The sequence below is a fragment of the Zonotrichia leucophrys genome, chromosome 1 (genome assembly GCF_028769735.1).
Source record: "Zonotrichia leucophrys gambelii isolate GWCS_2022_RI chromosome 1, RI_Zleu_2.0, whole genome shotgun sequence".
Classification (NCBI taxonomy): domain Eukaryota; kingdom Metazoa; phylum Chordata; class Aves; order Passeriformes; family Passerellidae; genus Zonotrichia; species Zonotrichia leucophrys.
In genome coordinates, this window is record NC_088169.1 from 83,657,781 (window position 1) to 83,681,771 (window position 23,991).

Genomic DNA, 23,991 nt, shown 5'->3' on the forward strand with positions numbered 1-23,991 from the left:
AGAAAGAGACAGAAACTACTAATCTTGTAGATCCTGGATATGTAGTTAAAAGCTGTATTACAGATGAAATGTCAGAATAAATCCTTCTTTATCCAGAAAGATAAGTTAATACTAATTTCAGAAAGCACGTTCTGTATACCTTAGTCATTCAGAATTTTAATGTAGTTCCCAGGCTGAATCAGAAGCCCAGGAGTCCTGGTGTTAATTTAAAGATCACCAAATTAGCAATTCTTCCCCTCCTAACTGCAGCAGCCCTAAGAGCAGCAGCTCTGCAACTGGCCTGAGGCCCATGGGAGTCTGAGACAGAAGCTATAACACGAATCATTCCCTTCACCAGTGCATGGCAAATTTCACTGCATTTAGTACAATCAATGTTGGAGTCCTGACCAATTTCTCCAGCTGGTAGTTTTTTCCAATGAGAAGAAATAGACAATTCTCTTTTTTGTAGGAAAGGAGACCTTGCCTCTCAAAGCCTGAAGGTAGATGATAAAATGGGCACAGGGACAGGTGGACAGGCAGCTCCACTCCTTCACCACAAGGTCTGTGCACCCAGGTGCCCACGGTGGCCTTGGGCTCAACAGCCACAGAAAAAAAGTTTCTGCTGCACAGTTCTGAAGGAGATTCCCTCTCTTCTTGCCCCAAATACAGTCCCACCTTACCACCCCTTTATGCACTATGTGGGAGTTTGCACCACTTTAGCCAAGCAACTACCCCAGAAGAAAAACCAAACAAGCTATTTCTGAGACAGTGCAACCTCTCCAGCAGTCTCATTGCCACATGCTCACCAGCTGGGGTCCTATGAGAAGGCAGTATGGCAAGCTGGGAATACAATATCATTTCTAGGATTGTATGACGTGAATTTTCAGCATGACAGAGTATGGGGCAGAGGTCCTTGACCCATCCTACAGCTCTGAAGGTCCTTGTACAAGCAAGCCTTTCGAAAGCCCCGCAACTTCCTTTAGTTTAAAACTTATGCCTAATGCGTTTTCAATCTATTATTTCCTATACAAATCCATAATTGTTTTCTTGTTTGACAGAAATCCCTTACTCTGAAACAAACAGAAGTGCTTCAGTTACAAATGCTCTGCTGGCTATATGCAGGCTGGGATGCCCTGCAACACAATCACACAGTACTCAAGGACAGTACGTCCAAAGTGGTTCTCAGTTCTCAAGATCAATGGTGAATGAGGAGTTCATTTTCATTCTTGAGCATTCTGCCTGGGGAGGTAAATCTAACAACCAATTGATCACCAGCAAGTAAAAACCTTTGGCACATATGTTCAAACATGTAGCCACTCTTAAATAGCTAGGTGTCACTGTCATAGCAGCCACTAACACTCAAGCACACTCACTTGTAAAAGAAATCGACAAAATGATGCCTTCAAGTGAACTGACACACTAAACCACAAGATCCTGGAAATGAAAACAAAACATCTGCTATCTACTATCCCATGGTACCAAGAACCAGACAAAATACTACTCACAGCTCTGAGTGTCTTAGAGTTTGGCAGTGGAGTTGCCAATTTTCAGAGTTTCCTCTCAGGTACACTTTGTATATGAGCAGCATGAAAATGTAGTATAGAATTGCTGATGGAGAAACATTCAGTGCAGGGTTTGCAGTGACACTAAGTATGAGGATGGTGCATTGTTCAGCTGGCCATTTGTAACAGAAATCATGCAGTGACATAGAGACGAGATCAACTACATCCCATGATTTTCACAACATCCTCGTGGAGACAATTATTATTTAGGGCATATATCAAACTTTTGATAATTCCTTGCTTTGGAGAAATAAAATCTTCCATAAATATGAAGACAAATTTCAATGAGTATATAAGTTCTTGCATTTCAACTATCAAGTACCACCACGCTACCATATGGTACAAAAATTTTTCTGATTGGGAAATTGGGAACACAACAATCTAAGAAACTCAGAAAATCATGTTTGAAAAGTAGATCTTTATATTACTATTAAAACATAACGAAAAGGTAAATTGATCTAGAAATGGAAATAAAGAACATGGAAAAACTTTAGACAAGAGGAATAATCCCCAAGTCTCAACTGTTGGAAATAACTATTGCTTAAGTCTACAAGGTACCACACAAGCACACTAGCTCAGTTAATGTCTCTTTTCTCTTCATCATGTTTCCAGCTTGTTTACTTTAAAAGAAAACTTAATAAGTTTCTTTCACTTCAAAAAGCAAAAATACACAATGACGCCAAGCCTGAAAGTTTACATAACAATATCTAAGCCCAAGGGAATTGCCCCAGCCAAGTTGTGAACCTATGAAAATAATGGAGATACTATAATGAAACACTTATGAGTTCACCTGCATGCAGCAAGACACGGAAGTGTAACACAGCCCCTTACCACAGCCATGAAGTAATGCTATTCAGTAGAGTTTTTTGATAGGTATCATTAGGCTGCCCATACAAAAATCATCATTATTCTGACATTCAAATTCTTCCATACTGACTCCAGACCAAAAAGAAACTACAACACACACTAAGAGACTGAAAACACCTTGAATAAAACCTACTAACTGCACAACAACTTGGACTTCTAAAAACAGACTGAAATGAAACCATCTTGAGATCAGCAAATCTGTAGAACCATCACCAATATAAACAAGACTTGTACATAAAAATAAAAATTAAATCCTGCCTAGGTCAGCATAAAATACCCAGGGCTAGCAATATACCACAATAAACTGCAGCTGTAAGCCTCATTCAAATGTGATAATGGACATGCAGCCATTTAGCAGAAATTTTAAAAAATCCAGAAGCTCGAATTTACTATGTCCTACACATTTCACCTCCAGAAAAACTCCATTAAACAAGGATTTCTATCTCCATCAAAAAAAAAAAAGAGTGGACAATACCTTTGTCTTCATGTCTACCACATAGTTTTCAAAAGTTGGGTTCTCCTTGTTGCATTCACCACGTTGGCCAGATCCTTCTGATCCATTGGAAGCTGCAGGCTAAAGAGCAGGGTGGAAAAAAACATTAATAAAGTGGCTGAGATGTGTGCTTTAATTAAATTACATTTAAACATAAAGACTATCATGCACACACAAAAGGGTACCCTGAATTCAGATAAGTATCAGGCAGCTTATACAGAAGATTTTCCCCTCAATGTTTCTTCATGAAAAACTTTCTGCGTTTAATCTTACAGGCACTCTCATGGAAGTCCATGAAAGTCTTAATAGGCTAAATCTGCAATATGATGCTTATCATAATCTCTGTGTGACTTCAGAAGGCATTCAAGGTGCTCTGCAGCTCTCGGCAACAGAACATAAAGATAAGGAAGGAAATCAGTGCCCTGCTAAAAAGACCTGCTGACCATGATGGGGCTCTCATCTGGAGTAGCTGCAGGAATTATAATATATCTCCTTACAACAACAAACAAATTATCTGGTTTGTTTTCTTATTTCTAATTCCTGACATTCACCTTATTTTTTATAAGGTTTCATGCTTGACTAGTAACCATATGTGTAAATCTTTTAAATTCAAATGCATTTTTTTGTTACTTTTCCTTCATTTACACAGATTTCAATCTTACATTGCTTATACAAAACCCTCATAAAACACACAGTATTTCTTCAAATAATATCTTTGGCAGAAGACATAGTAAATGGCTGTATTTGTTTTTTCAATTTTCTGCTGAAAATCTAATACATTACTGTAGATTTTACATTAAGACAGTAAATATTACAAATGACATCTCTGTGTACAATGCTCTGCCCTGCAATAATGTGCTTGAGAAGCAGCCTTTGAATGAAACGTGATGACCGCCTCTAACTTGGATCTCAAAAAATTTCTGATTGCTCTGCAAAAGCACAAACAGGAAAGCAGGGAGGATTCAGACAGAGTTCAGTGCCTTGTGACTGTGGGTGCCAGGCATAGCAAGCACCCTGAGTGATTTAGACTCATCCTGTTTTAGCCTGTGCAGGCATCCCGCAGGAGTGCAGTCAATTTTAACACAACAGGCAAGAAATTGTTAGCATTTTAAGTACAACAGCCTTTGCCAGCATAAGTTAGAAAACAACAAGCCAGTGCCACAGAAACAGCCAAATCACATTCGCATGTGCAAATGTTCTCTCCTCTGATCCTCGGCTGTTTATTTAGGGCTCTGTCCAGCAAAAGACTGAGTGCTGGCCTCAGCCCAGCCAACTTCTTAGACACGTGCTTTTAGCTTCCCTGGAACCAGTGGGTGAGTCTTGTGCTCCAGTAAAGACTGTGTTTAAAGGTTGGATCAGGTCCAGTAGCTCAGCATTACATGGGGCTAAGTAAACAGAACTCCGCAAGCTTCCCTCACATGGAGAACCACTCATTCCCTTGGCTGGTTTTCTAGTCTTGAAGGTTGTTGAGTATCTTCCATTTGTAATCTGGAAGGGAGTAAGGCATAGAAAGACAACAAGGCTAAAATTTTCAAGGACAGCATGAAACTGAACCCAGGTCTTGCCTCAGAGCCTACAGAAGATCCAAGCAACTCCCTGAATGTTTCTTTCAGGAAGAGAAAATTGGTTTTGCAAGGACCTAAAAAGCATGCATAAAATTTTCAGTTCATCTTTGCTTTCTTCGAATACCTGATGTTTTTCATTGTTATTATTTACAGGCAACAATTTAAACTCTCCAAATCAATACATTATTTATTTGCTGTAATCATCAAGACTTAACAGATCCTGATCCTAAAGGAGCTCAGCTCCTGCAACTTCTCTAAAGAGTTTTGACAAGCTTAAGCAGAAACTTCTATGGTAACATTTATCAAATAAGTGCAGCTGCAAAACAGGATAAGAAACTTACTTTGTTTATATTTTACATGTTTTTTCTCAAATTTTTCACCATTAGTTGGCTCCAATATTTTGAAAGAACTTAAAACAATGTCATAAGATGCTATGAAATGGTTCCATTGTTTTCCTTAGGGAAATGGGTCACAAATTCATTGTAAAGAGCCGAAAATCAATGACATTAGGGGGGTTCAAACAGCTCAAGCAAGAGTAATTGTAATAAATCTGGAACATCTCACTGTTCCAGTGTATTAAGTTTCAGTAATCATTAAGAAAATAATATATGGTTTCCCAACTTAAACAAAGCATATGTTAGAAATCCATCTGAACACCAAGAGATATTTAATTCTGTATTATGAAATATATGGGACTGTATAATCCAAAAGGCAGAAAGAATACTTGCTGTGCATTGCAACAGATTTATTAAAAACTAACAATCTTGGATTACAGTCTTTTCTTATTCTTGATTACATACAACCTCCTTTTGGAGGCCAACAAAACGTCTGTCCTGCTTAAAATTATTTGTATACTTTTAGGCAAAAGCTGCCTGCCCATGCAAAAGAAGTGTTTCAGCAACACTTAATTATTCCTGAACCATGACCAGGAGATGCAGAACGGGCAGCCCCACCATGGCACACTACAAATGCAGTGGACAACGTGCACCGTGCTCACACATCCTTGCAGGAGGTTCTGGAAATAATGACTTCAAGCTTGAACTACAATTACTGCCAAAACTATAGACTTTTTATCACACCCCTGCATCTAGAGGGCTGGTAGTTGGAACTGCTCTATCTTCTTCTTCACAGAAGAAAGCATGATCTTATTCGCTGCAAACTGGTCAGAGAAACAGAAGAGATTTCACAAGCAAATGTAGCTAGGGCAGATCAAAACTTTACTCACATGGTTAGTAACCATGAGCCATGCAGATCACACCTAAAGCAACCTTCTAATTTTGTGCACAATTAACATTAATCTGTTTAGATTACAATTAACAGCTTCTATTTAGACCATAATCTCTTCAGCATGTCTCTTTTATTGTGCAAACTCACACCATTATTTAAATATTTATTAATGAAATAATAACCACATTACCTACATTGCTAATTTTGTCTAATTTTTACAGTGCTCAGTGAAGTTTCTCTGTGCTTATAACACATCCTGCAGGTAGCTTTTTAGGACATGCACAATTGACACAATCACGTGACAATAAAACTCTGCCTGATTACTTTTTGCCAAAGTACATAGATACGAGTTATGAAAGACTAAGTCGCCAGCTCCACTTTCAGCAGGCAGCAGGTTCCAGTTCATGTCTGAGCCAGCAATCAGACAGAAGGAGCATCTGCCCTCACAGGCAGTTATGGCATATGAGGTTTCCATAAGTTTCTATGGGAGGTCCTCCTACAGCAGCCAAGCCATGGAATAATGGTGGATGAACTCCCCAGTCTAGCATAAGAACTAATAGAATTTCCAGGATTTATACCGGATATATTAATAGGAGGAACTTATAACCATCCCCAATAGTTACCACATGTTTATTTCTTGGGGTGAAGCCCAAGACTGAGAATATAAAAAAAATATTTAAAAAAAACCAGGAAATATACGTGCAAACTTTATTCTTCTCTTCCACGGTCTAAGATATTGTTTCCAGAACTTCGAATTTACTTATACATCTGGAATATTTTCTAGAGCAGATTTGGCTAGAAAAGGCTGATCAGCTCTATAAAGGGCCCAGGAGGGTGGGTGGAAGTGTAAGGAACTACAGTCCATGAGCCCAAAGAAGTGTGCAACTGCCTTAGGGCTCAGAGAGCTAATGCACCTTCCCCTACAGCCACTAGCTTGGGGAACACTCTCCTCTATGCTGTTAGTGAGAGAAGTTCAAAACAGAGGCTGCCCAGGTTGTCTTTGGCCACTTTGGATCACCAGTTGTTAGATCTGCTCCAGTCTCATGAGAGCCTGTCAATAAATGCTGGCTTGCTCCAAGTCATTTGCATGAAGAGAGGAAAGGAATAAAAAATCCCAGTGATTTTTTAACTTTTGGAAGCTGATTTCTGTCAGGAAATCGATCATCTTGGTAACCAAATGCTCCCACAAACATATTGTTCTGAGAGATACTGCTTGTATTTAATTAACTTTTCTACAGCAAGCATATTTGAAAATCACTAGAACATCTAAAAAGCTACATTTCAACATAATATATGCTGGAATTATCCATTTTGCAGGACATTGATGCAAATTAATTAATTCAGCAGCTATGCTAGAGTAGGAAGCAACCTGAGCTGAACTGAGATGCTCAGCAGGATGCTGCTACTAGCAAAGAACAGAGCACACCTCTGTGCCAGGTACAGCCAACCTGCTCACGCTCTGCTCAAGCTGTGTGTGAACCAGAGCTGGACTCAAGTCAAATTCATCCTTTACAACGTGCCAGCAACAGCACAAATGCCTTCTGTGCCTGTGATCTGTCCTCCAAGCTCTGCACCTTTCTGTCATACCTATGCAGATTTGACAGCTCTCCTGAATGTGCTGTCAGCATCACTGGACTACAGGAAAAAGAAAACAGAAAAAAAAAAAAAAAAAGAAAAAAAAATTGTACATCTTGGAGAGAGTTTGGGAGACAAATGGGAGACAAAGCATCTTTGAGGGCTTGATGAGTTTTCCCTGCAATGCCATGCACAGAAATAATCCTAGAGAGCATAAGATGATGTGCTTTGCTAGTCCTATTTCTATGCCTCTTATATTCCTTATTACAGGAAGAAATGTCATTCAACAAATTTTTTTGACAGGATATGACTTTCATCAATATCACTGAAAACTCAGACAATCCCAGAGCAGATCATGCTAGAAATAAAAGTCAGAAATACAATCTCACAGAAGTCAAGCAGTTTAATTTGCCTCAGCTGGGTCTAAATTTCAACCCAAAAATAGTATAGCAGAGCTTTCTTTTCTAATTCAGTATTTCTAAGGCCCTATAGAAAGGCATAGTTCCATGTCAAATGATTTAGATGTCAGAAAGGATTTTATTTCCATTTCCACGTTAGGGTTTCTTGTTCATTTTTTGATGACATCAAGGTTTGCTCCACATCACATTGCATTAGCTCAGACTTTGCAGCTGTCTTAAGTCATGGTGATGTTGTAGAGCACTATGAGGTCTCATGCCTAAGCCCTGCAAGAATGTCCTTCAGTCCCTTCTGCACCAGTCTTCCCAACATGACCAGTAAATGTGAATGAAGAAAAATACACATTTGAGTATGGATTCTACTGCACAAATCACATCACTACTGTTTTGATTTTTTTAAGTTATTGTATTTGAAAGTGAGCATAAATATCACAATAATATTTAGTCTGCCCTGGGATTTTTATGATTTCACTTTAACTAGTATGGATTCAACCTTTTAGAAAATTTTATGACAGTCCTAAAGAGTATTACAGCTCAGGAACAATTATCTGGCCGTGGACTTGTGTCTCAGAAAGGTCAGGATCTGATTTAATGCTGCTCCACCCTCCTGAGAGCAAATCTTGCTCTCAGTGTGTTTCTGGATGTCAGAATGTCACTGGTGAACTTTGCATTTGCTCGTCCCTTATACAGATTTGACCATTCACTAAAGGTTCTCATCCAAGCCATCAGTTACTGGAGTAGGCACTTTTCCTGGACTAATACAAAACCCACACTCAGACCTGCTTTCCCTCCCTACCTGTATCACACAATTATCTAGCTGCACTGTGACTCTGATCTACAGCAAGACAACTGACTTTGCAGGCGGGGAGGAGACAGTAACTCATGCACCAGCTTTTCTCCTAACAGACAGAGAGTTCAGATGAAGCTGACTGGAGTCAGTTGGCCCCACAAGCTCAAACCTGGTAACTGGCCAGAATACACACACAGGATTCATTTTGCTGATCCAGGCTCTGTCTCCAGTGCCACTTGTTACAGAATCATAGAATGGTTTGGTTGGAAGGGAACTTTAAAGGTCGTCTGTTCCAATGCCCCTACCACAGGCAGGGACACCTTCCACTAGAGCAGATTGTTCAGAGTCCCTTCTAGCCTGACCTTGAATGATTCCAGGGGTGGGTCACCCACCACTTCTCTGAACAATCTGTTCCAGTCTTTCACCACTCTCACTGCAAAAAAACATATCTTATTTCTTGTATATAAATCTAAATCTACTCTCCTTTAGTTTAAAACCATTACTCCTTGTGCTACCACAAAATGCTCCACAAAAAAGTTTGTGCCCATCTTTTTGATAAGCTCCTTTCAGGTACTGGAAGGTGCTCTAAGGTCTCCCAGGAGCCTTCTATTCTCCAGGCTGAAAATTCCAGCTCTCTCAGCCTGACTTCATAGGAGAGATGCTCCAGCCCCATCCTCTGGACTCACTCCAACAGTCCACAATTTTCCCACATTGTGATCTGGATGCACTATTCCAGGAGGGGTCTCAGGAGAGAGAAGTAAGGGGGCAGAAAAGCGAAGAGCTCACGCAGAGCTTTATTTTCAAGCTGTGAGACAAATCAAGGCACTCATGTGTCTCCTTCCCCAGGCAGCAGAGAGTCACCAAGGTCACACAATGGTGGACTCTGCCATGTGTAATAACTGGGGAGGGAAGGGAAGGGAGCAGGGCACTGTGCAGACACCAGAGCCCCTGCAAACATAAGCCTTGAGAGGGCTGTTGCTGAAATACAGTCTCCCCTGCTGAGACCTGGCACACTGAATAGCAGAGGTTGGCAGGATCTGATGTGGCAGAGAGAAAAAAATGAGCAAAAAAAAATCACAAAGATGAACTATGCAGCTAGGGTGAAGAGATAAATAATTTACAGTTCAGATGCATGAAAATGACACTCAAAGAATGAGACTGGAGAGACTGGTTACAGTTTTCAGGCAAAGACACACCCCAGCTGTAGCTCCGTGCCAGGCAGATATCTGCCTGCAAGAAATGGAGACAAATAACTACTGTATTGCTGATGGGGTATTTTCCAAAGCATTCATGGTAGCACTGTATTTAAACTCCATAGGGCAAATTTAGACACTTCTGAACATGGGAATGAATGACATTAAAACGTTAAACAAATAAATGCATCTTCCTCAGCTCACTGGGATCTGAGATCATTCTCCTCATTCTTTTACCTTTCAGCTATCAGCCTGCACTTTGCTGGGCATAAAGAAGATAAAACATAAAGAGTAAGTTGGGATATTAAAGATCTATTTCTTTCAAATAAAGCAGAAGCTATTACTGAACTCTTATGAAGGCTGGAGGAAAAGGACTAGAAAAATTAAAAGACTGAACATAATTAATGAATGCTCATTTAGAATTCACTATCATAAAATATCCTGGAAGCAAAATCTACAGCTGAAGAGTGCAGGCTGAATGCAGAAACAAGCTCTGGAAGGAGCTCCATGTGCACTGTATCAAACTGAGAGGAAAGACAGGGAGCTGTGGCTGCTGGGAGATCCCTTCAAGCATGGGGTAATGACACCTGGCAAGAGGCCCTGCAAGCAGAAAGGTCACCTGCAGCAAGAGTGACGTGCTGAAGCACATGGTTTGATTCCAGTTGTGCCCACCTGCACACATTCACACTGACATCTTATTCATTAGCTTCAGTGGACTCCCTCCACACTTTAGCTCATATTAGAGAAATCACAATCTTGCCGTGAAAATACAAGTAGACCACAGCTGGAAGCAAATGCAAATACTTGGAAATAGAAAAAGAAAAGTAAGTAAGTCATTAATTGTAAGGGAAAACATGACTAATGATTTTAAATTAAATAATCTTTGCATGCTATTTTAATTAGCAAGGATAATGTTTATTTTACTTACATAGAAGTTCTGGATACATAAATTCCAACCTACATATTTGAGTTGCCATAACAACTTGATACATTTATTCTCTTGTGTCATTTTTATTGCATCAGTGTAGATTTATATTTTTTTTAACAACCAGGAAGAAAAAAAAAAGCCAACTACTTCAGTTGCTATAATAACACACTATTTTTAATTGTGCTTTTCACATTTAATTCTTCTTGAAATCAATATTATTTTTCTCCAAAGATGTTCCTAGCACAGTATGGAAAATTCACTACCAATTTCAGGGCTCGGTGTTGGGTCTGTTAAAAATCCCAAGGATATGTACTGCCTTTTGGCTCAACTACTACTCCAGTAGTCTCCCCTAGGATATATAGCTTGAGGTCAAGTTAACAGAAGACCTACAGAGCAAGTCTAAGCCCCCAGTTAGTGTATATTTCCCTGAAAACCAGAAATAAATTAAATTAATATCTTTCTTTTAATTAAATTAACACCTTTATTCAGAAAGGTGCACAACAGATTTGAGGCAGCAAACCTAACTGCAGAGACGCAAAACAGTTTAGCAAATCACTGCAGTGTGCTCCAGGCCAGGAGTATCTTACAGAGCAGTTCCCACATTTCATACACGCTGGTGTAGCACATGATAAGCTTAACCACACTTTTATCCAGGGACAGAACTGGTTCCTAAACTCTTGGGCCTCCAAGGAATTAGATCAAATCTTTTGAAGGTATGGTCAATTGGCACTATGATGGAAGGAAGAGAGAGAATGAGGACAGCCTTTGTCCTTCCCTCTGTGCAGTGTAGCAGAGCCTGCTGCTGCCCACTGACCTTTCCCAACTCTGCAGCCCTGCAAATGGACCCTTTCCAATTAAATTGCAATTACCTTACTGCTGATGTTGCATTTCTATCTGGGCCCCTGTAACAGTCATAATGAGAGAGACTGTATTAATTACTATCAATTATATTCAGGCACAAGGTGAGGAACTGCTTAGTAACCATTGTTCCATACAGCTGGCATGGACTGACCTCAGATTAGAGATAATAGGACATTTATGAATGTAAGGCTGGAGTTTTTGATGGAGATAGTCTTAGTGAAATGGCTCCTGTGGGCTGCCTTGGCCTCTGGGGGCAGCTCTTCATTTATTCCTAACTTTAATACCTCTACTTTGGTCATGAGAGTTAGAATGGCTGCCTTCAAAGGACTGTATACCTCTCAGCTGTCAGGAGAACAAGAGTCTGTATGTCCCCACAGGGCCTAGGACAAGATCTAGTCCTTACTGCAGCCTTCCAGTACATAGAGAGGCCACCAGACAGCTGGAGAGGGACTTCTGACAAGGGCACACAGTGATGGCATAAGGGGGAATGACTTTAAACTGAAAGAGGACAAGTCTAGGTTGGGTACTAAGAAGAAATTTTTTACCAAGAGACTGGTAAAGCACTGGAACAAGTTGCCCAGAGAAGCTGCAGATGTTCCAGCCATAGAAGTGTTGGAGGCCAGGTTGGATGGGACTTGTTGTAGCCTGGTCTACTGGAAGGTATCCCTGTCCATGGCAGGGGGTTGGAACTAAAGGATCTTTAAAGGTCCCTTCCTACCCAAACCCTTCTGTAATTACAACTCAAAAGAGGAGAAACACCCAAGAGTGCTATGTACTGCAGGAAATATGCTTAAATAAGGACTCACTCCGATAAAGTGAATTCTGATTTATCTCATGATGTGCTGCAGGTCCATAGCAAATCCAAGAATAGAATCCAATCTCCTGTCTCCTTCACAGGCCCACACAGATTCTTCCTATTTACACACACCTCCAGAGAAATTACAGAGGAGGAAAACTATCCACATTTCACTTGAGATTAAATTTTGTGTCTTTTTTGCCAAAAATGGTGAAATTAAGTCAGTCTACTCAATAGCAGTAATAAAACCAGTTCCATTTTGAGAGCAGGACTGATGTATCATAAAGTGATATTTAGGATAACCAAAGGTGTTTTATGCTAATTCAATATAAAGCCTGTTAAATAAAAAAGAACCTCAAACCATCAACAAAACCACAAAATCAAAGCCTTGAAGAATATTGTAATGACTTTTACTTCTCAAGATACTTTCGCTTGAAGCATCCTAAACCTTGGTATAGAAGATTATTTGTTTCAGCCAGAGCCATAGGGAGGGGAAATAAGCAGTGGCTGTCATTACAGTGGCAAGCTGCCTTGCTAAGTCATGGCTGCACAGCTCCATAATCATATATACTCATGCTGACATGCAAAAAGACTGCAGCTAAATAAAACCTTTGGCAAAAAATAGTGCCATATCTCTTCATCCAGCTTCCTTCCTACAAAGCATTACAAAATGCTTCACACCAATATATATCAAAGGGAAAGGACTCAAAAGGTAAGTTAAGTAGAATGAATCAGGTCATTAAATTGCTGATTACATCATCACTCTCCCTAAGTTGATAACCAGACAACAAAGTGAAGTAAAACAGAAAACAACATTCCCTGAATATTTTGCAGAAGGTTGCACTCCATGGATCTGCCAATGCTTAACAATTTCCTTTGTGACAATTATCATTACCTCAATGCTGGATGAGAATCTTTCATTGCCTAACAGGGAGATGGCAGAAAACTATATTTTGTATGAGGATCCAAGAACTATTAACATCAGCCATTTACCAAGGGTATTAAAAAATTATGGACTGTACAGGGGTTTGGGCTTCTGTGAGCACAAAAGCATAAGGGCTACTGAGATTTAATTAAATAAATTTCACTGCCAACTGCAGTTGACACTGAGAAAAGGTGCCGATGCCTATGTACCAGGCAATGCCAAGATCTGCAGGGAGGAAGTCTCCTAGTCTGTGTAATGCCCCTTCCATGCATGGTCCATATGGATCCTGGACTAGAAATCCTTCAGAAGTACCTGCTTGAGCTGACCTGAGAAATAGTGCCCTTATCACAACTCACTGACACTGAGGTCCATATGACACTATCAGCAGGGAAAACCTGAATGAGGCAATAAATCCAGTCTAATAACTGTCTGACTGCAACAACTCACACTAAAGCTCTCTGCAACTCTCTGCATTTGCAATCTGTCCATGTGCTTAGGTAAGACTTTCTCCTTTTGCTGGGATGTATCTGACATTGAGGAGGCTATCTTGGGTAAACTTGAAAGAATGTCAGATGAAAAATTTCAAAATACTCTCACTGTTGATGAATATTTGCTTGAAACATCCCAAATCACCTTTATGACCATTACTGTACAACCACACCTCTCATTAGCAGAGGCTCAAACTCCAATTCTCATTTTATTCGGAAGCCTTATAACAACTTGGATGCTTGCTAATGCAAACAGAACACAGCTCTACGTGCTATTCTGTATATTTAGCTGTCCCAGTTTCAGTTGGCAGAGAGTTAATTTTCTTCCTAGAAGCTGCTACAGGGCTGTGTTGTGGATTTAGGATGAGAATAAAGTTGATAAGACACTGATGTTGTAGTTGTTGCTAAGCAGTGTTTACACTAAGCCAAGGACTTTTCTCACACCAGCCCACCAGCGAGAAGGCTGGAGGAGCACAAGAACCTGGGAGGAGACAGCCAGGACAGCAGACCCCAAGTGTTCCAAAGGACATCCCATACCATATGGCACCATACCCAATATGGAAGCCAGGGGGAAAGCTGGCCACAGGTCACTGCTCAGGCACTAACTGGTCACTGGGCAGTAGATGGAAGGTGTAACTTGTTTTGTATATTCAAAATCTTTATTATTGTTGTTATTACTATTTTTCCTTCAATTTCTGTCTGTCAAAAAGCTTTGTCTAAAATCGCAAGTTTTGCTCTTTTTTTTTCCCCAATTCTTTCCTCCACCCCACTGAGAAGGGGTGAATAAGGAAGGGGCTGTGTGATGTTTAGGTACCCAAGAGCAACCCCCATCTTGACAACCTATTGCATTATTACCACCACCAGGTTAATACCACATTTCACTAGCTTATAAACAAAGCTGAAGCCCGGCAAGATCACTTTCTGGACACATTTCTCTGCAGTACATAGTCAAACAGGGGTCACTAGAGACAGCCCTAAAAGAGATGGTGGATTCGAATATTGCAGTTTTAAAGTCTGTGGGCAAAAATCTACTTTCCACTATTAAGAAAAATACCTGTAATCAGCTATGTAATTTCATGGTTTGGGAATGTCCCCACATCTGTTCTCTTAGCTATATTTAACTAAGAATATTCTTTTGAATATCTGTGACCAACATCCTGATGCTGCTTCACAAAGGCAATCCAAGCCCTTGTTTTCTTTCGGCTGAGCAGCAGCAAAGCCCTGTGAAGCCAGGCACAAAAATTGGTTTTCCAAGATCATTACAACTTGAGCACTCCTTTCTGTTCAGCATCAAGCAAGGATGCCAGATCAGTTCTCCCCTCTGTGTGAGGACTATCCATAGAACAGAGCACCAATATAAGGAGGGGTTTGGTCCCAGTCCAAGGGTGAGATGATCACAAATTGCAACCAAAGAGTAATATATGATGATTCTAAACCTCAAAAGTAACAGAATTGTCCAGCCTGAGTGCAGAGATATCTGAATATCAGGCACATTCCCTAGATGGGGAAAAAACAAGGAATCCAATAAATAAATTGATATTAAATTAAGAAGCAGCATTAATAAATACACTTAAGACTGCAGAAGATGGACTGTTTCAGGCCATAATGTACTCAGCATCCTGAATACTGAAACATCTAATTACAGGCTTGCTGCTGACCTAGCAAAGATGCTGCTGGGTGTGCCGTGAGCATTTTCTGTCCAAAAAAGTAAAAGATATCTCAGAAAAAGAATTCTGATTACATAAGTAAAGGCATATGTCTGTCATGAATCTTCCTGCTGCTCAGGAAGACACAAAATTATCAGCTTTGTTACCTATGCTTTTCTACACAACAAAAAAAAAAAAAAAAAAAAAAAAAAAAAAAAAAAAAAAAAAAAAAAAAAAAAAAGTGTGAGAGATGACACCAGCTTCGTGTAATGACTGACCTGAAATCTCTCAAGGGACCCTTTTACTCCTTGTGGTAATTAGCAAATTCACCCAGATTAAACTTGTTTCAGTGGTTCATTAAAACAAGAATAATTTAAAAGTCACCATTGCTTTGTTTACACCAGAGTTTCAAAAGCCACCTTCTGAAAAAATGGACTTCAAATCCAGTATGTCTGTTACTGCTAATTCTATTTTTTTCCAGCTTGCACAAGAGCTGTTTGATGCATCTCTTGTGTCTCTTCTCAGAAAGAGACACCGTGACTACTTGGAAGTGCTGAGCTAAAATATATATATATATATACACACACACAGTGACAGGGCACAGCATTTCTGAAAACCAGGTGGGCTCTACATTTCTGGAAAGAATTGGAGGACCTGGGAAAATTGCATCATTTTGGTTTATCCTTTCAGAGAAGAAATGTTATGCAGCTACAGCAGTGAATTGAACACCACTATTTGGGCTATACCTGTTGAGCAACAAGACTGCCCTCGTGTCAGAAAAGCACAAGAAGCCAGACATATCAGCTGAGGTGCAGCCAGAATGCTGAATCCACTCAAAGGCACAAAGATCCATTTGCAGCTTCAATCACTTTCCCCCCGCTGGTATTGTGCAAGTCTGTGCAAGCTGATGGAAGTGTGCGATCCAGCTAAGGTGAGACTTTTTAGACATGAGATATTTGAACTATATTAAAAATTCCATTTCAGAACTCATCTGTCAAACTAGTTTTCTGGCTTGAGGGGTGTGGGAGGAAATAGGCACCACACAGAGACATTAGCCAACACCCAGCACAAGAGGTGTTTTGGGTTAATACATGAAGGTTCTGCTCTATTACACTGTCCATTTCACTTCAAGACAAGAAAAACTGGAGAAGCAAGAGCAAACAGTGGGACAATATTGATCAAGAGGAGGAGAATATTGTTGCAGGAATTCTTGCTATGACTGCAACCGCCTCCTCTTTCAGGACAAAACAGAGTTTTGAAGATGAAATGATAGTTGCATAGCTTTCTCTGAAAAGCTTCTGTGCACTGGGGGTGACAATACCAGGAAAGTTCCTCACTGAGTATGTCATGAAGAGCTGAAGAAGCAGATCTGGAAGTCAAGAGTTAATGAGGCACAGGAGTAGACATGCAGAGAGATGACAGACCTTAGGAATAAGACAAAGTGGTAATTGATGGTAGAAAGGTGGAAGTTAACAGAGGCTTCCAACAGGAAGGCAAATATGGTTAAAGAAATTAGCTCAGAAAGTGATCTCTATGAAAAGACCGTCCACTTGGATAGGTAAATGGATCAAGATTACATAGGGAAAATAAACATACTCCTAAAGGCTCTTTTCAAGAAGGAGGAGAGTGACAAAGGGTGAACTTCACTCCTTCATAGTACACAAAGGTCTAGACCAGTGCTTAATTCACAATCCAGCTAAATACTATAATGGCAAACAAGCAGTAAATTGTCTCATCTCTGAACCAGGGGCAGCTCTCACAATAACCCGTGGCAGATTAAAGTGGTATGAGTGAGGCTCAAGGACAAGCAAACGTGTAAAATGTACACGCTGAAAACACATAACATCCCATGTTTCAGTACTTGTCTAGTATTTGTAACTCTACTATAAAAAAAAAACAAACAACTGTGGAGATAAGTTATATTTTCAAGTTGACAGCTTCCCTTTAATTTACCAGGTTGTTACTCTGGAGATTGTATTTACCATTTGCTAAAACCTGAAAGTATCTGTTCCAGATTACAAAAAAACTAAAGAGGCTGGATATTTTCTCTTTCATATACATTTATCTTACTAAGCAAAGATACATTCATCTATCCAAGAAATCACTCCCAGGGTGACCTTTATGTGATCCAGAAGTCTTGGGGTGATATCATTCTTTATTCTTGGGAACTACTTAAGAAATATTTTAATAAAGAAGCATTGGTAGACTGCAGAAATATATAATGGACTCTTAAACCTCTCTATGGAGACTTGTGTCCTTTGCACATGGAGGGCAGTGAATTCTCTTGCTTAGTTGCTCAGATTGGTGAAGAATCAGAGTTAATAAATGTGTGAGACAAATTGTTCTGAAATATTTTTAGAATGAATCTTAACTAGAGTACATTTGTCCCTGAATATCAATTTTACAGAACTCTTACAGCTTTATAGGACTAAGAAGTATACTTTAGGAGCTGATGTACTTGTTTTTGCAGGTAGCTAAAATATAACTTCTCAGAGTCTTATTAGAAACAATGAATTATATCACAAACTGTTCAGAGGAACTGCTAGCTTGTGGAAGAAGCTTCATGGGACATTCTGATATTTTTATGTTCGCAATTTTTTCAGACTAATCTGGTATTCCCTTGCTGAAACATATAATGGTTTAGGAAAATTATTCTAGAAAAATACATTAAAATTGCAAGAGTTGTTAAGTGATATTTTCAAACTAGATCTATCATTTTTGACCTTGATAGACAGAAGTGGAATTTACACAATAGTCTGACCTCAATGCTTATCATAATAGAGACTCACTGCTTAATTAAAAGTTTGGCTCATTCTGTATGCTGGTTGATACTCAGGCACATTTTCATTGGGGAAAATTATTGTTTCTGGTCCCTCGCAGCTGTTCTGGCCTGCTCCCAATCCTTTGCAGATGTAATAACAAATCACAGATCAAAAAACTGCCTGGAGGTTGTTTGATAGGCATATTATATAAATGTGAAAAAAAAAATAAACCCAAATAAACCTGTTGTGGAGGATGTGACTCTTTCATCAATGCTGATCTGGTTTAATTTAATATCAAGATCCCAGATCCATCCCACTAATGTCAGTAGAAAACAATTATTAAACTAAACAATCAGATCTCCCTGTCAAAAAGGACATATAAAACCAGTGAGTCCTCTAAACCCTCACGCAGGGCACACCAACACGATCATGATGTTAAACTAAAATCATAGAATCATAAAATATCTCAGCCACCCTCTGGGTGAAGAATCTCTTCTTAATATCCAACCTAAACCTCCCCACACAACACTTTAGTCATTCTCTTAGGTGCAATTGCTGGTCACCAAGATAAGAGGTCCGTGCATCTCCTTTGAGGAAGTTGCAGACTGCAATGAGGTCTCTCCCTCAGCCTCCTCTTCTCCAGGCTGAACAGACCAAGTGCCCTCAGCCACTCTTCATATGGCTTCCCCTCAGGACCCTTCACCATTCTCATGGTCCTCCTTTGGACATTCTCTTAATAGCTTTATATCTTTCTTATCTTGTGGTGCCCAAAACTGCACCTGAGGTGAGGCTGCCCAGGGCAGAGCAGAGCAGGACAATCCCCTCCCTTGCCCGGCTGTGATGCTGTGCCTGATGCCCCACAGGACATGCTTGGCTCTCCTGGCTGCCAGGGCACTGCTGACCCGTGTTCAGCTTGTCATTAATCAGGAACCCCAGGTCCCTTTGCCCCACACTGTGAAAAAGTGAGAGGAAACAAAGGAAACGACTTTTTATCAGGAGCATGTCTAACTATGCGAACACAAGAGATGGCAAAAGCAGAATGATGTCGTGTTCCAAGCCTCATCCATGGGATAGAAATTGTCTGTTTAGATAGTGGCATGATATGTATATTGCCCTACTCTCAGCATCATAAGATCATTTCTGTCCACAGGATGACCCTGTTCTGCATGGATACAACTTGGTTTAAAATGGAAACTTTGGCCTGACCATATTAAAACACATTCAGAAACAACTCTAAAATGACATTTAACAGACGCTCTGGCACTCAAGTTATTGACAAGCTACAGAACAAATAACAAATTTATAAATAGAGACCCAGCATGGATACCCAGTATGGGCAAGGCATTTAGCTGCAGCGAGTAATAAATAAGAGTTTTCATAACACAGTGACTTTGCAGTTACCCATTTCTAAACATTAGTCAATCCAGTTGAGAAGAAAAGGAAAATGCATAAAATAATATCTTCAAGTAAAGAAAAACTTAATAGTGCATTAAAAAAATTAAATTACAAAGCTACTGTATATTAAATAATAATAATAAGCCTAACAAACATGGAGCTAAGCTTCAGCATTGTTGTTCAGTAATTATCTAGTAAGGGTTGTTACACATCCTTGGGTACAAAAGGAAAATGACTAGCGAAACACACACCAAGATGTCACTTATACTGTACCCCTTAAAAAGACTGCTGCTGTCTTGAAGGAGAACTTAGTGCCAAATAGAATTACTTGGGAATTGGCTCTGGCACAAAATCAACCCACAGACACAAATTGCATTTGATCAGATAAACATATACTATAGTGCTAAATCTAGTGAAGAAACAGATGCATAAAACTCAATGTTTTGAACCCTTCTAATGAAACATTATGGTTGATCATACCTAATGACTCTTGCATATTAAGTATAATCACTTAAACAGAATCAAATGTGGCTCCTGGGACTAAATCAAGCCATACAAATTAAGCTGTACCCAGTTGCAAACAAAGAAAACAAACAAAATTCCAGAGAAGAGACTGAATTTTCATAGGCACACATAGAAGGGGCTGCAGTTCCATGTTTTTTAGACAAGCTGTTAGTGTGAAACAGATTAATGGTTTGTTAATTGCTTCAGGCAGAAGATTTTAAAGTAAGGGTTTTACTACTGGAACTTTTAACAAGCCAGCACTTAGAGGATGGAGAAGTAATTACAGTGTTTATAATAGCTGGGTACAAGGATAGAAAGCATTCCTGGAGCAAATAGATATAAGAAGATTCATTTTGCATGATGCAATTAAATATATTTGCAAAACAAACCTCTAAACATAAGAAATGCATGAAACAACAGGAATTAAATGATGAACTGGAATCTTTGGGGACCATGTCAAAGCAATGATCCCACACTGTGCTGAATGAAGATTGTGCATATGAGATCAGGATGTGATGACCAAACTTGCACAGCAGCTACAAATGATTATCATTCAATATGGCAGAAGTATCTGCACCAAATACCCTACAAGTAAACAGTCTTTTCATGCCCTTACACAGGAACAGGCAGACCTTCAGTTGCCAGATTTATATGTAAGTGCAAGAGCAAAGCATTCTTTTCCTTCACCTCAGCTTTCCATACAGATAAAGGTCAAAACACTGCTGACCAGAAATAAGCAACACTGAAGACCAAATTAAAGACTAGAGAGGTTAAGACAAAGCATAAATTTATGTCTTTTAATGAGTGCATGGAGGTGAGCACAACCCTGCAGCTTCAGGCAGCATTTCTATTGTCATACTAAAGATCCACTCCATTTTTGGTTTATCAGATGGATTCCTTCATCTAGGTGATTGTTTTGTTCTCCATAATTGTATTTTCTAAACATCTCAGGGTTTCAATTGTATCTATCTACACAATGCTTGGGGGAGAGACATCCTTTAGCTACTGACTGCTTTTTGCAATGCAAAGAGTCCTCTGAGGGAAGAAAGCTTTTTACCAGGCCAGTGCCCATTTGCTAAGCTGAGGAGCAGGGCTCAGACCTGCATACCTGTTCCTAGGCTGCAGGAACCCATAATACTGCTGCACAGACAGCAGAGGTACCTTTCCCCAGACTTACCTGGAACTGGGAAGGGAGAGGGACTTCTCAAAGCAGTGGAAGACCTGAAATTGTCCCATTTAAACCACTTTCAGCTCAATCCCTATCTCACATTTTCTAGGGCTGAAAAAGAAATAAGTCTTCTTTTTCCAACAGGGACAATTTAAGAGCCACGACTTCAGGAAAATGCTTTCAAGCTGTGAATGCTAGTCTTATAAACCTTGGTCCCAAGAAGTATTGAGGCTCTTTGGCAGAGGTGAAATTACAAACAAATCCTGTCTTCATGATTTCCAGCAGCAGATTGGGCACATCCCCAGTCAGCTGCGGTGAATACCACACTGAATGTTTATAAAATAGGGTAAGGCTGAATTTCCCAGCACTGAACACTTTCTGTACTTCTAGTTCAAACAAATTCAGATTAGACTTGCAAAACAGCTGAAGCACCCAATATAAGGCTTGGTCTTTTCTGACTCTTTCCTGAGCATCTGCTCCTGGCCCCCAAGGGAAGCCAGGTACCAGGCTACATGGACAGATAACTATTGCTTGGTTTAAGTCAATGCAGATGCTTTATTAATGCAACTTGCAATGACTCAGCTTGAAAGCATTCAAGATCCTCAGAAACTCTAGAGGCACATAATCTTTGTAGTGTCACATCTACACAGTTCTCTAAGTAGGCACCTGGCATTTGTTTGTCTCAAAATGTGCTTGTCTGGACCATACCAACCAGCCCAATGTCTACAAACTGTCAGAATCCACAAACTCCATGTTTCTGGCATACCTTCACAACCTGCTCATTTAGGTGAACTCCAGCTTCACTTCCCCCAAGATGTGTCACCAACCCTCCCACTGAATGCAACATCCCGCATCCCCTAAATGCAGTTTGAGAGGAATGAACATACGGCTCCCGAGGACATAGTGGGCATTTGAAGTGAAGTTCTTAATTTTTTCTGTTAAATCCTCCCCCTTCTAGATTTAAATATAAGTATGGTGACAATGGGGAGGTGGAAAAGAATGAAGAGAAAACAGGGATAAGGGCTTTGCATTTATGACTTTTCAACACTGGTGTTTAAGCACTTGCTGGGGAGGGTTCCACCCTTAGGTATGCAAAAGAAGACAAAACAGCCTAGACTTTAATACTTGTCAGAGCAGTAACAGCTATACACTCTAAGTTGCAAAGCCACATGTCAGTATTCTCTCCCAATAAATATTTAATTATTCCACACAAATGGGCAACGTCCCAACAAGAAAAGGCTAAACAATACCTGCCAGCAGAATTCTTAGTGCACTTTTATGGATGAGAAGTACTATCAGCTCCCCTCTGGGCAAGAAAGGAGCTGTACATGGATTTCCACATCTTCAGAAAACATCCTTGCCAAATAGCTTCTTCATAAGGAAAAATACACCAGCAGTGCCTTTATGCCTGTTATGAGAGACATCTAGCTATGGTCTTATTTAAAGAATAGAGACCATGATTCTGAACCCTTAATCAGGATGAGGTATCAACATCGTGATGAGGCAGATTTTAAGGGAATGACACCTTGCCTCATATTTGGAATTCATTACTTGTTATTTTATAGGTGTATTCTGTGTTTTGTGGACTTCAACCCTGAACTGTTTCTGCCCATGGAGTGCCCCACACTGTAAGGTCCGTAACTCCCATCTCCACATGGTGAGATACCTCAGACAATGTAACTCAGGTCCCTTTCATGACTTAGTTATCAAGTTCTCTTCTCAGACTTTACATACAGTCCTTCAGGAAGTACACAGAACAGTAAGAAACAAAAAACTGCTGCTCCCAAATCCTGAATTAGTATTTTCATTAATACATAAATCTTGCAAAGTAGTCTCCAGAATTTTTTTTTAATATAGTTGGTGATATAGTGCCTGTGCTGTCAACACTAACTGCCTTTCACAGTGCCTCAAGGATTTCTGTTTTGGAAACTAAAATATTCCATACCTCCAAGTATAGCTCCTTTGAGAAGAGTCTAGGACAACTAAATACTTGCTATCCCAAAAGACAAGATTTCTCATTACAACCTAGCATTTGTTGTTACAGGGGCAGATAAGGCATTGAGCTCTGGGATCCCCGTCATGAGAAGGATGTGAATCTGTTGGAGCAGGTCCAGAAGAGGCCAAGAAGACGATCAGAGGGCTGGAGCACCTCTCCTATGAAAACAGGTTGAGAGAATTTGGGTTGTGCAGCCTGGAGAAGAGCAGGTTCCAGAGAGATCTCACTGAGGACTTTCAGTACCCAAAGGCGGCTACAAGAAATTTGGAGAGGGCCTATTTGCAAGAGCATGTACTGACAGGACAAGGGGTGATGGCTTTACATTCAGAGAGATTAAGTTTAGATTGAATATTATGAGAAAGTTCCTCACGATGAGGATGTTGAGATACTGGAACCCAGGAAAGCTGTGGTTGCCCCAACCCTGAGAGTGTTCAAGACCAATTTGGAGGTGGCTTTAGAAACCTGGTCTACCGGAACATGCCCATGCCAGGGGGAGCTGGAAGTAGATGATCTTTAAGGTTTCTAACAACCCAAACCATTCTGCGAAGCTGCATGATTCTCTGATGTGTTTAAGTGCTTTCTGGAACAGGACTGAATAAAAGGCTATCCACATCTACTGCTGTTTGAACAAAATCCAAGGGGTTCTAATTCTCCTTAATGAAACTCCAGTTTGTCATAAGGAAGGACCTTCCATCAGTGAGGAAATAAGTTACCTGCAGAAATAGTTGACTTTCCACTGCAGGAGGTTTTATAAAACAGACTAGGCAAACATGTCAGGAACAGCTCAAATGCAGTTGATCTGCTCCCGGGCAAGACAAAGGACAACAGGAGTATTTTAGGCCTTCTCAAGATTTA

The 23,991-nt window shown here is 40.1% G+C and overlaps 1 protein-coding gene across 10 annotated transcripts in view; it reads right to left on the minus strand.

Annotated features, from left to right (window-relative positions):
* The window catches only part of DLG2 (discs large MAGUK scaffold protein 2), a 990,031-nt gene that overhangs the window by 840,072 nt on the left and 125,968 nt on the right, over window positions 1-23,991 (minus strand). For all 10 annotated transcript variants that reach the window (XM_064719541.1, XM_064719525.1, XM_064719532.1 and 7 more), the window contains exon 5: window positions 2,884-2,982. In XM_064719541.1, coding sequence (XP_064575611.1) covers window positions 2,884-2,982 — 99 coding nt within the window. The remainder of the gene's footprint in view (window positions 1-2,883; window positions 2,983-23,991) is intronic.